Raw genomic sequence first — 12226 nt, 5'->3', positions numbered from 1 at the left:
AGTAATGAGGATGTGGGAAGGAGGCTCCTTTTGTAGCAGTTAACGAAGCATCCATCTCTGAGTCTTGCTGGCTGGCTGGCAGCTCTGCTGGTATTTAAGTCCCTCTTAGGATACCATGATAAAAGATTTTTTAACAAAATTAATGAATGGTCTTGGAAAGAGATGACAACCACAGCATGAACTCAATACATCACAGAAAAGTTTTACTTCTGTGTTCAGAATGATCCTGAAACCTTTACTTTTAGACAAAAGGACTTCAAATAATGACTCGGCCTCACACTCAATCTTCTCAACTTGAAATAAGAGCTTCTGCAGATAAGTGGGGGAAAAAAGAGAAAAAAGAAAAGAAAAGAAAAAATGAAGACTCTGGTAGAGTCATGTTTTTGAACTAGGAAGTACCAACACCTAACAAGTGACATTTACACACTCTTCCAAGCCCCCATCACCAAATGTATCCACCAAAATAGTCCATCTATGTGAATTTTATCTTAGGTAGAAAAGGAGTCTTTGTGAAAATGTAATATATTTTAAAGACTAATTGCCTCTTTGCCCTTTGAGATTTCTATCTTAGCTGGCAGGAAATGATTAGGATAATTTTTTAAATAATACTTAGATAGGGTCTCAGACTAAGAACTTGCCTTTTTTTTTTTTTTTTTTTCCTCTCTGTCTCTCCGTGATTTTCTTTTTAAGGCCAAAATATTTATTCCTTGTCTTTCCTACTTGTTCTTCAGCCTTTATGCTTAGTCAATAAGTGAGCAAGTAACTTGGCAGAGTTCTCTCATTTAGAGAGATGGCACACTCACCACTGCAGTATTAAAGACAAAACTAGAATCTAAATAGGTTTATTCTCCTGAAAAAAAAAAGCTCATTTCATACATTCTTCCTGTTTCAGTTGTTTGCAGAATGATATGAGAGAATGGATGCATTCACAGCAACAATGCTTTTAAAGAACACTTTAATAACTACATCAAATAACTAATTCCAGTACAATGAAATTGTCTCTTCTATTTTTATCTCATTTTTGAGAGCAAATGCTAATTTTGATCCCACTGAGTTTTTTGAAAACCTTATAAATCTATTTTTGTAGTCATAGAAAGAATATAAGTTGACTGAAGTTATGCCTGTAAGTATAAATACAAATTGATTCAACTACAAATTTTAGGCTATTATTTATAGTTTAATCCACACCTGACACAGTAACAAATTGATGATGTGAATCCTTAAAGAAGGCTTCCTGTTTCTCTCATCTGAATGTTAGAAATTATGTTCATTACAAAGAAGGAAAGTAACCTAGCACAAAAGCAAAGAGAAAATAAAATTTTAATGTTTTAATAGGCACAGTGTAGTACGAATGAAATCATTACATTTTTATCAACCACGTTTTTTTTTTTTTTTTTGTCTTTTTGCCTTTTCTTGGTCTGATCCTGTGGCATATAGAGGTTCCCAGGCTAGGGGTCTAATCAGAGCTGTAGCAGCCGGCCTACACCAGAGCCACAGCAATGCAGTATCCACAGCAATGCAGGATCCAAGTTGCATCTGCGACCTACACCACAGCTCACAGCAACACCAGATCCTTAACCCACTGAGCAAGGCCAGGGATCAAACCCGAAACCTCATGGTTCCTAGTCGAAGGGAACTCCTCAACCCCTATTTTTTTTTACTTAACCTACTGTTTTACTTAACCCATGTAAATGTAATGCAATTTTATTCTTTTAAAGTATTTTCTGAGATAATGTAAGTCTGTCATATGAAATCCAAAATCTTCCATAAAAGTAAAAGTTACCACCACTTCATAGATTAACAGAAGACCTAAATGTACATATAAATTACAAGTTTGATATGTAAGTCAGAATTCAATATTTTCTCTAGTCTTTTCAGCATCTTTTTTTTTAAATAAGGGTTTTTGTCAAAAATTATTGTAATCTTCAGCCTTTTTATAAGCCGAGCTTCTAATTCCATCTAAGAATATTCTGTAAAAGAGATTTATAACATGTGAACTCAAACTGCAGTGAAAGTGCTTTGTGGAGGGATAGAAAGACTCTTTCTTGGGTTTCTTCCAGTTATAATGGTCCCAAAAGGAAGTCTCCTCACCCTAAAGCCATCTCATCAGAAGGTGATTCCCTGGAGCACAGTTTCCAACATGAAATCAAGCCCTAAGTCTACTTAGAATATTCAAATGATCTTTCCAGCTGTTTATCCACATCATTCCAATGGCTACTTTTTTTCTTCTATAAGTCTTGATGTTTATAGAAGAACCCTTGTATTTGTCAAGATTGGGGCAGATACAGTGCCAGAAGACTCAAAATAATTTTAGCTTAAACAAAGTAGAATATGCATAAATGTAGGGAATTCAGGGCTCCACAGTCATCAGGGACCCCAGGAGACTCCATTTTCCTTTGGCACATCACCATACTCAACAAGAAGCTTCCACTGCAAGGTCCAAAGTGGCTGCAACAACTCCGGCAGCCCCTTCCTCATTCCAGCCCACAGAAAGGAAAAAAGAGAGGAGGGAAACTTATGCCTTCTTCCTTAAAGGCCATTTTTCAGAAATTACACATATTCCCATCTGTCAGAACTTATCCCATGAGCGCACATCTAGACACAAGGAAGGTTGGAAAATAGTCTTTATTCAGAAAGGCCTGTGCCTACCCAACATCTGGGATCCCATTGCTGAGGATGTCAAAGAAGAAAATGGATACTGGAGAACATCAAGCATTCTCTGCCACAACCCTTAAAGAAAAAAATGCCTGATGCATTTCATTCCCAGAGACTGAAGATATGAGGTCAATCATTACCAATTACAAAATTTCTCCTAAATGAGAGTTGAGAAAACCACATGCTTTTATTTAAAGTCCTTTAGTCCTGCTAAAGTTCCTGTAAGCCAAGTCAAATACCAGATGGTACATTACTAGGTCTTGTCTACTAATGGAAAGAAAATAAAACATATTCACACACAAGAAAGGTTAGCTTATTCACTGTCATATTAAAAATCTTACTTTGAAAGAATACCAAAATAGTCTTAGAGTTAGAACAATATTCTGTATTTAATTATTTCACCATTTCACCCAGAAAAGCTGTATTTCCTTTGTATGCATTTGTCAGAAAATTTGCCTGTGACGAATGATTGACATTTTCTATGAAATTTGATGGGTATTAAGCAAAATTTCCCCATATCATACCTTGCCCCTATTCAAATAAGCACAAAAAAGACAAGTCAGATCTGAGGGCATCTTGAACTCAATTGTTAGTTAAGCATTCTATTTAATAGAATACTTGTAAGCATTTTTAACCATTTAAGTTGCATTCGAACATCTCTATGCCAACTTCTCTCTGTAAATCTTTCTCTGCTCCGCCTGTGAGTCCCCTATTAAAGCAGAAACTGATGCCTGTGCTGTGAAAACTTTGGGCCTCCAAAGAGCTGTCTGCAGACTATTAACCCTTTCCGCTCTGCAGTTACTCAGGAGTTTGGCATGCTGCGTGTGCATGGGAAAAAAAACAAAACAGGAAAACTCCTCCTGAAGACTGTACAAAGAAGACAAGAACTAACTAACTTCTTATGGCTTTTCCAGGCTGATTTAAAAAACGAGCTATTTGTGTTGGGTAAGCCTCCTCGTAGCCCAGTGATGTCCAGGAGATCCTGCAGCTCACCAGTCAGAGGGCTCAGCAGTTCCCACAGGGTAGGGTCATAACACCTGCCCACCCCCCTCAGTGGGCTGGCTCTTCCTTAGTTGTCATTGCTGTGCTTTACCAGTGAAGTCCAACTAGAAGTACCCTTGGAAGGAAATACATGGAGCTTCCTTGTAGCTCAGCAGGTGAAGGATCTGCTTTGTCACTGTAGCAGTTTTGGGTTGCTGCTGAGGTGTGGGTTTGAATTCTGACCTGGGAAATTCCACATGCCCCAGGTGTGGCAAATGAAAGAAAGGAAGGAGGGGAAGGAGGGAGGAAGGAAAGCAGGGAAGAAAAGAAGGAAGGAAAGAAAGGAAATGACCCACCAATGATGAGTTATGAAGTCAGATCAACAGAGTCTTTGGGCAATGTGCTTCCCTTTTATATGTGTGCATAGTTTTCCCAGATCCAAAAAGAACGTCCCAGTTCTCCTCTGTACAAATAAGGCTGTGGTGTATATTGTCTTCCACATCCATCTTGTGCTTCTATGAAAATGTTCTCTGTAAATCACTGCTTTCCCGTGACTATATTTAGCGCAAAGAATAAAGCTATGGCCGATCACATACTGAACCCACACCCTTCCAGTGATATCTGCTTCTGTGCTGTTCAGTTTATATGGATTTTTTTTAATCCATCATCCTTGTTGTAAAATACCTTGTTGCTCTCGTGCATTCACTCCATGACCTTTTCAAGCCAGTGCTGCTTCTCTGGACTTAGGTATTCCCAGTCTCTTGGCAGCTTTGATTGAACTCAAAGGTCAGATTACTTTCCCTTTAACTACATAGTTCTACAGCATTGACAGCACTTGAAAATAAATGGATTCTAAACAGTACCATCAATTCTGAGGACAACAGCCAAGGAGTTTGCGAATTTTCATCTCTGCATAAGTCAGTCCTTTCCCATTTCTATACTTTCTTTTTTCTTAGAGTGTAGTTGATTTGCAGTACTGCGTCAATTTCTGCTGTACAGCATTGTGACTCGGTCATACATATGTATATACCTTCTTTTTCTCATACTATGTCCCATCATGTTGTGTCCCAGGAGACTGGACATAGTTCCCTATGCTGAACCCATTTCTATTCTGTTGGCCCCTAGTTTAACTTTACATGCTCCATTACATGACCACGGTTCTGTAGCTTTTAAGGGCTTGATGGTGAAGATTTCCTTTCCCACTTTTTAAAAATGTAGATATATCTATGAGTTTAGTTCATTTTTGAGCTTTTTGCTTTGTATAATAAGACCTGGTTTTGTTTCTGAGGCAGAGATTTGTGTTGCCATAGAGAATGTGGACTGTTGATTGGGGAGATTTTTAGACTTCATGTAAGGATTTTCCAAAGCCAAAGAAAAAGCTTCTTCCAGAATTCATATGGATGATCCATCCATAAGTTTCCTGTGGCTCAGTGTGATGGTTTGCTCTGGGTCACCTTAAGTTTATTTCTTTGTCAGATTTTTACATTACAACCCTATATGTTCTATCACATGTGTTTGTGTGGAACATAAATATTCTACATTCTCTAGATTTAGGAAAAGTTGTATTTTAATTTATAAAATACTTTAAATATTTAAAATAATTGTGTAATGTAAGAGAGAAAAATAAGTCTACGAATATAAGCATGGTCCTATTTTTAGGAGAACTTCATCTAATTATGGATGGCAAGTACTACACCTAACATTTTCTGGAAAAAAAAATAATAGCTTAAGAACTCCAGAATTGCTTACAGCTCTTTCAAAGATATTTCCACATCAGCATTTAAAATAATGTTCAATCTTTACCTAAGAGATACCTAATCCTCCAGATTCCTCAGCAGAAGCATGGAGAAGTAGACAAGTTTTAGAGAGACCGTACCTCACCGTCTGGGCTAGAAAAGTATATATTTTACTGCTACCAGAGATTCTAGGATATTTCAAACCAGCTTCCTTATGACAATGGTTTGTGTTTGGTTCTGGCTTTGAAAGTTAGTGTGTGTTTGAAACCTGTCTTGGAGTTGCTGTCATGGCTCAGTGGTTAACAAACACAACTAGTATCCATGAGGACATGGGTTCAATCCCTGCCCTCGCTCAGTGGGTTAAGGATCCCGCGTTGCTATGGCTGTGGTGTAGGGTGCCAGCTACAGCTCTGATTTGACCCCTAGCCTGGGAACCTCCATATGCCCTTGGTGTGGCCCTAAAAAGACAAAAGACCAAAAAAAATTTTAAATAAAAATAAAACCTGTCTCATTTGTATTTGCTTTTGACAACACTAAAAAGTAGCTACACTAAAAGAGACAGGAAAAAAAAGACTGTTACATTGCGAAGGAAAAAGTTAAATATTTAGTATTCTATAAAAACAGCATAATGTTTTATTGGATTTTCTAATTTTTATTGTAGTCTTAAGACTCATTAAGGAAATATAAATATGACATAATTCACTCTCAAAATTTCCAGCATAGTGACTGTAACCTGTTAACTGCAAAATCATCTTCTTAAATTCACAGCTCACATGGGCTTCTCTGAATGCGACTCATGTATCTTGTTCTATATTTATCACAAAACTGCTAAGAAGTTATATGAGTAATAGAAATGCCTGAGCAGATAGTGAAAATACAAATGAACACAGAGCAAAAATAATGGTAGCTAAAGAGTGATCCTTTCTCAAGACTCTAAAACATGGGATAGGAAGAACATAGTCAGAAAAACAGATGAGTAGCCACTCCACATCCCTCTGTGTCTTTAAAATATCCTTTCAAAATGAAGCCAGGCTGAAGGAATTTGGTGAGAACTGTCCAAAGGCATAAACGTTTAACATGTTGCTACCATTATTCACCAATAGGTGGCATCAAAGTGCAGATACTTTACAGGTCTTTGCCTCAAGGTTTGTGCCCAAAGTTAAAATGCCAGGAGGGGGAAAGGCAAAAGACAGCCTCATAAGACAATTAGTCAGAGTATCCACACAGAACATACAGACTTGCCTGAAAGAAAGAAATTAATTTAAGCCTACACCATCTGTTCACCATAGTAATATTTTATGCAATAAAAGTGAGAGTCAAAATTATAATTCTGTCCCTCCTTACCTATTTGTGATATTAAGAAATTATCTTTGGGTTTTGGTTTACCGACCTGGAAAAAAATGAAGTTTAATTGTTGTTTAAAAATTGTTTTTACACGACTGAGACACTTGGGAACTAAACAGTGTCAGTTGTCACAGCTCTCTGACAACTGAATGGGTAAGGTTGATGACAGCACCTTTGTAAAACAGAGGAAATATAGCTATGGAAATCCATTCCTTTATGGATTCCCTTAGGGGAACAAGTTCTAAACCACTATATTGTCCAACTCCTTGATTTTAGAGATAAGAAAGCTGAGGTGCATATCCAAGGTTATATAGTTACTGCCAACACCAGAAAGACACAAACATGCCCTCATAAATATCTATGCTGCTTATTCCACTATTGACCAAATACTTTTCACATCAATTAATTCACCTACTAACAGGTCATCCTTCGTCAAAACTGGACCCTAGTTACCCTCATTCACATGGAGATGATTCCCATTAAAGGGAACATCAGAAAAGTTCTAAACCTCTCTGTTATTATAGATATGCAACTTCTCTGCTAATAAAAGTTGTGATAAATCCTGGCCTGAGTATGTTAGCAGTAGACAAAACTGGTAGTTCATAAAAAGGAGGGAGTGAATCCTTTTAAAGCATATGAAGGAAGTATTAAGGAAAATTGGTTTAAAAAAAAAAAAAAAAAAAAAAGGATGTTACTGGCTGACATACCCAGGAACACAAGTTCTTAGGACAGAGGCCAGTAGAATTAAGGGAGTCACATACTTCTGGTAATAGCCCAGTTTTCATATTTGTCAAGGGAGGGTTCATCTAAATGATTTTCGAGATGAGATGAATTAAAGGAATTAAACTGGTAGAATTGTAATGACAGTAACGAAAAAGTGCTATATGGGTTTATAAGTAGATTGTTTTATATTGATGAACAATCTGATCTTTAAAGTAATATTCACATTTTAACATAAGGGAACAATGAAATAAGATCAACTAGTTTTACCAAACACTGGATGCCACAATGTAAAAGTGAAACTTTCGCTTGACTCAAAAATATTAGAAATGTTTAAATATGTGGAAATAGGCATACCATTTTTAGAGCACAATGAAACATTTTACAAAACATTTTCTCAAGGAAAGAACAAATAATATTTTATTTATAACTTTGTTATGCACCATAAATGGTGCTATGGTTGTTTCTGTTAGAGGACAGAAGCTACTTTGGTATATGATTTAAAATATAGCACTTTAAATTTTTTTAAGTTACATTTTTAAATATGGTACTTTTGAGTAACTAATATCAGCATTTCAATGTAGTGTAGCTTGAATGCATAATCTTTGGCCTAAAATTTTACTCCTGAAAATGTGTTCTAAGGAATAGTTCAAAAGAAGAAAATAGTTCTTTGTATAAAGATGTTTATAGCATTGTTATTTATGACAGTGAAAAAGGCTAGATCAATCTCAACCTCAAAACCAAAAAAGAAAGAGAAATGATTGGCAACCAAAAAAGATATATATACACATTTGAGAGAATATTATTCTTCAGTGATTTAAAATGAAAAAGAAGACTAAAAAAGGGAGACTGGAAATTATTGCAAAATATTAATAGAAATTGATACATACAAATATTATTTATGCATATATTTATACATAAGATATATACGATATATAGAAGAAATGTAATAGGATAGAGGCTTATGAATCACTTATATTTACTTCATATATTTAAACTGATTTTAACATGTTGAATTAAATGACTTAAAAATGGCTGGGAAAGTGGTTTACTCTTAATCCTTCTTAAAATAGTATGTTTTATAATTTTAATAATAGATACATTGTTAGTTACTTTATTTTTATTTATAGGATAAGTATTATACTCTTAAGTAACTCTTTAATCTTATGTTTATGTATTCCATGCACACTGTTAGGTAAAATTTCTAAGAATACTGTTCATAAACATTTCCAATTACTATTAATTGAAAGCTTAAAGTTTTAGTAGAAATCACCTAGATTTATTTGCTAGATAGACAGCTTGGATGGGAAGGGAGTGAATAAAGAATGTAGGAAGGGAGCAGATTAGAGACTCATAGACTGAAAGGAACCCCAGAGGCCCGCTCCATTCTTGGACAATGGGGTTTCCATGGACAATTTGCAGGAGGAATTCCCTACTCACAGTAATCCATTCATACCTCCAGAATCCAGGAATTGGCCCTGAAGTCTAAAGACACAGATCTATTAACTAATGATGCAGTCATCATTAAGGAATTCCTCTTATAACTGTCATTCAATTTGCCATGCAAAGTTTAGTTTATCTCATTTATCTCATTTTACCAAGTAGGCATCAAGGAGAGATGACCTTTGAAGTGTATTATAAATGAACTGTAATGCTTTTGTCCTCCTTAAAAGGTAACATTTAGGGAGTTGATATAAACTACATTGAGTTTACATATTCGAGAAACGTGTTAACTGTATTCATTGCAATATATTTATATGGATATATGGGATGTGAAGGCTTGTCATTTCCAATATTATAAGTATCTATTACAGATACTGGTCTTGATGCTTAGTTTAAAAAGAAAGGAAACTCTTTTGAGAGTTCAGTGCACTGGGAATTTCTACCAGTATTTCTCTTCTAAGGTAAAATGTTACATGTTACCTGGATATTGTTTGTTACATTCTATTTCAAATTCTCTGTTTTTCTCTTTTTAAAAAATGCATGTCTTTCCTCCGCATTGAGAACAGAGAGTGTTAATTCAAATGTAGCATGGGATGTCTGCCTCTTGACGTGCATCTGTACTGTATGTGAAAATGTTGTCTGTGAAGGAAAAGTATATTAGAATGAATGTGGATAATTTAATGTTAGATTAAATGTGGTTTATTTTTTGCTTGTTTGAGATAATGCTGAAGCATAAGGTTGTATGAAGGTGTCCAGACTTCCCGGTCTAGTAATTTGGTGTCTATGTTCTTGCCATGTTCCTGGCTTTTGAAAAATCAATGGGACTAAACCCTGACTCTTCCTTAAAGCTTGACAGACTAGATTGCAGATATGTTCAAAACAATTGAACCCTGGTCATTTCAATTTATTTTAAAGCACTCTTCAAAATACTTTAATTATTAATCCTGCAGAAACCCTTTATTTGGTTTTTCTTCCTTCCTCTTGGTTTTTTACAACAGGAAATATTAAATGTCAAGAAAAGTGCCATGCCATTATCCAAATTATCTTTTAATTAGTACCAGTTTAAGCATTGATTACATTGAAAATCATTTCATTTCAGCCACAGCGTCCTGTGTTTACTCATGAAAACATTCAAGGTGGGGGGGAACCGTAAGTATTCTTCTTATATTCTAAATTTGAGACTAAACTTGACCCACAATATGGACCACTGATGTACTCTGAGAGGACAGTACAACTTTGCAGGTGAAAGGGATCAGAGTAAAATGAGATGAGACCTCCCAGATTAAGAGAAATTGCAGTAGTCTGCAACAACAGAGAACAGAAGCTAGTTTTGAAAAAAAAAAAAAAAAATCTATGATTTTGCAGAGAAGACTTTGGTATATGCATTAGAAAAACCTTCCAATGCTGCAGGGTTTCCTAAGACTTCTGAATCTGTCTCCCTCTCTGTTCTACTCAGTATGTAGAGTCTAGTAACTACAGCCTTAAAGACACACAGAAAATGTCCTAACATTGTTTTTACACATTGACGAGCAAGAGAATGTCAAAGTAGACCTAAAGCGATAAATTAGTAACATAATTCCAAAGTTACATTCCTTTGGACTTGGGAGTATTAAAACACGCACTGTCATTCAGTTACATGATGTTCACTACCCTGAAGACTCAGAAAATGTCTTTTCATACTTTCTTTCAAATTCCTTCTCTTTTCTTATACTAAGTCAAATCAACCTGAAGGTGTCATACATTTAAGATGCTTTTTTTCCCTGTGTCTTTTTCTGCTCCATTTAGAGGTTCTCCACTTCCTGTTGGCTACTGCCTATTCTGAGTCAGGAGCTAGACCCCTGGGAAGGAGTATTTGCAGGACTAAACCCTGTTAGCTCACCTAAGCATATGCAATGCACCTCCTGCGCACTGTCCAAGCTCTGCGCCCCAGGAGCAGAGCTAACCATCGGGCCCGGCCTGTGGTCTGGTGGCCTGCTCACCATCAATTCCTCCTCATTCCTCATAGAACTAAAAGCATGCTCCTCAGAAACCATCTCTAACCTGAAACTGGCTCTCACTGAGTACAGCCAGAAAGATGTTTTTTTGTTGTTAAGGAAAAGACTGTGAAAAGACTGTGAAAAGAACAGTTAAAGGTATAAGTCATTAAAAATTTCATTTAACTGGAAAAAAAATTAACTACATCTTGTAATTCTAAAGGTTTTCTTTGTTTTCTTATTTACGCAAGTGGTGATAGGATCACATCACAAAAAGTAAACCCCAAGGCTATTTAGGTTTATTGCATTATCTTGCAAGTAGCTTTTAATGAACTTATGAATGAAAGTATAAATGATGTTTCACTGTTTTATGTCATATGGAGTTTATGCTTCAGTTTATGCTCATGTGTGTTGACGAGCTCACAGGTGAGAGAGGGCACATTTTTAATGTCCTGCTTTGGACATTATAAACTTCTTAATTAAACTTCCACTTGGGAGTTCCCATCGTGGCTCAGTGGTTAACAAACCTGACTAGTATCCACAAGGACACAGGTTTTATCCCTGGCCTTGCTCAATGTGTTAAGGATCTGGTGTTGCTGTGAGCTATGGTGTAGGTCGCAGATGAGATTGGGATCCTGAGTAGCTGTGGCTGTGGTGTAGGCCAGCAGCTACAGCTCCGATTGGACACCTAGCCTGGGAACCTCCACATGCCATAGGTGCAGCCCTAAAAAAGACAAAAGGCAAAAAAAAGAAAAAAAAAAAAAAAAAAAAAACTTCCATTTGACTACAATCCCACCCAGTAAGACAATGGGATGTCACTCAGTCTCTTTCGTTTATGAAATGGATTTTGAATGAAAATAGGATAATGTTCCTGAGATTCAGAAGCATGGTAAAATATGTTATAGAAGTTGCAAGTTATAAATAGTTTCAAGTTTGGCCAAGTATTTCCCATTTAAAAGACAAATTTCTTTCTGAGGCATCCTGACCCCACCACCATCATTCATCTCACCAACACATCTTTCAAAACAGCATTTTTTATTGTAATTCAACTGCATTTCCTGTCGTGCAACACTGATTTTTGAAAGCCAGCAGAGGCAGGGTGGTTTCCGGAAGGTTTATGTTTCCATGAAACTCCCTTTTTTTTTTCTTTTTTTTTTTTAATGGTCTAATTAAACCAGAATGGTAAGTAAATTTTGACAAGCACACTGGCTTTCATCATACTAAGTGAAGCAGGAGTTCATGCCAATTTTGGGTTTTTTAGCTCTTGGGACCTTGAGATTCTTCAAGCAGCTGGGGTTTATGGCCTTAAATAGGCCTGTCTCTGTAAGTTCACTGGATATGTGCCTGGGTGAAGGCTGAAGCCTGAAAAGCTCA

General features: G+C 36.3%; 2 protein-coding genes across 28 annotated transcripts in view; one reads left to right on the top strand and one right to left on the bottom strand.

Moving 5' to 3' along the window:
- The window catches only part of C15H4orf47 (chromosome 15 open reading frame, human C4orf47), a 141494-nt gene that overhangs the window by 8325 nt on the left and 120943 nt on the right, over positions 1-12226 (bottom strand). The window lies entirely within an intron of this gene.
- Positions 1-12226, top strand: part of SORBS2 (sorbin and SH3 domain containing 2) — a 325081-nt gene that overhangs the window by 306831 nt on the left and 6024 nt on the right. For 23 of the 27 annotated variants that reach the window (XM_005671730.3, XM_005671729.3, XM_005671728.3 and 20 more), the window contains one exon: positions 9979-10028. In XM_005671730.3, the coding sequence (XP_005671787.1) occupies positions 9979-10028 (50 nt within the window). Of the gene's footprint in view, positions 1-3569; positions 3678-9978; positions 10029-12226 lie in introns of all 27 variants that reach the window. The other 4 variants (XM_021075569.1, XM_021075568.1, XM_021075567.1 and 1 more) reach the window with 1 other exon arrangement.

Source organism: Sus scrofa, chromosome 15 (assembly GCF_000003025.6).
Source record: "Sus scrofa isolate TJ Tabasco breed Duroc chromosome 15, Sscrofa11.1, whole genome shotgun sequence".
NCBI classification, from domain to species: Eukaryota; Metazoa; Chordata; class Mammalia; order Artiodactyla; family Suidae; genus Sus; species Sus scrofa.
This window is presented reverse-complemented; position numbering and strand designations above follow the sequence as displayed.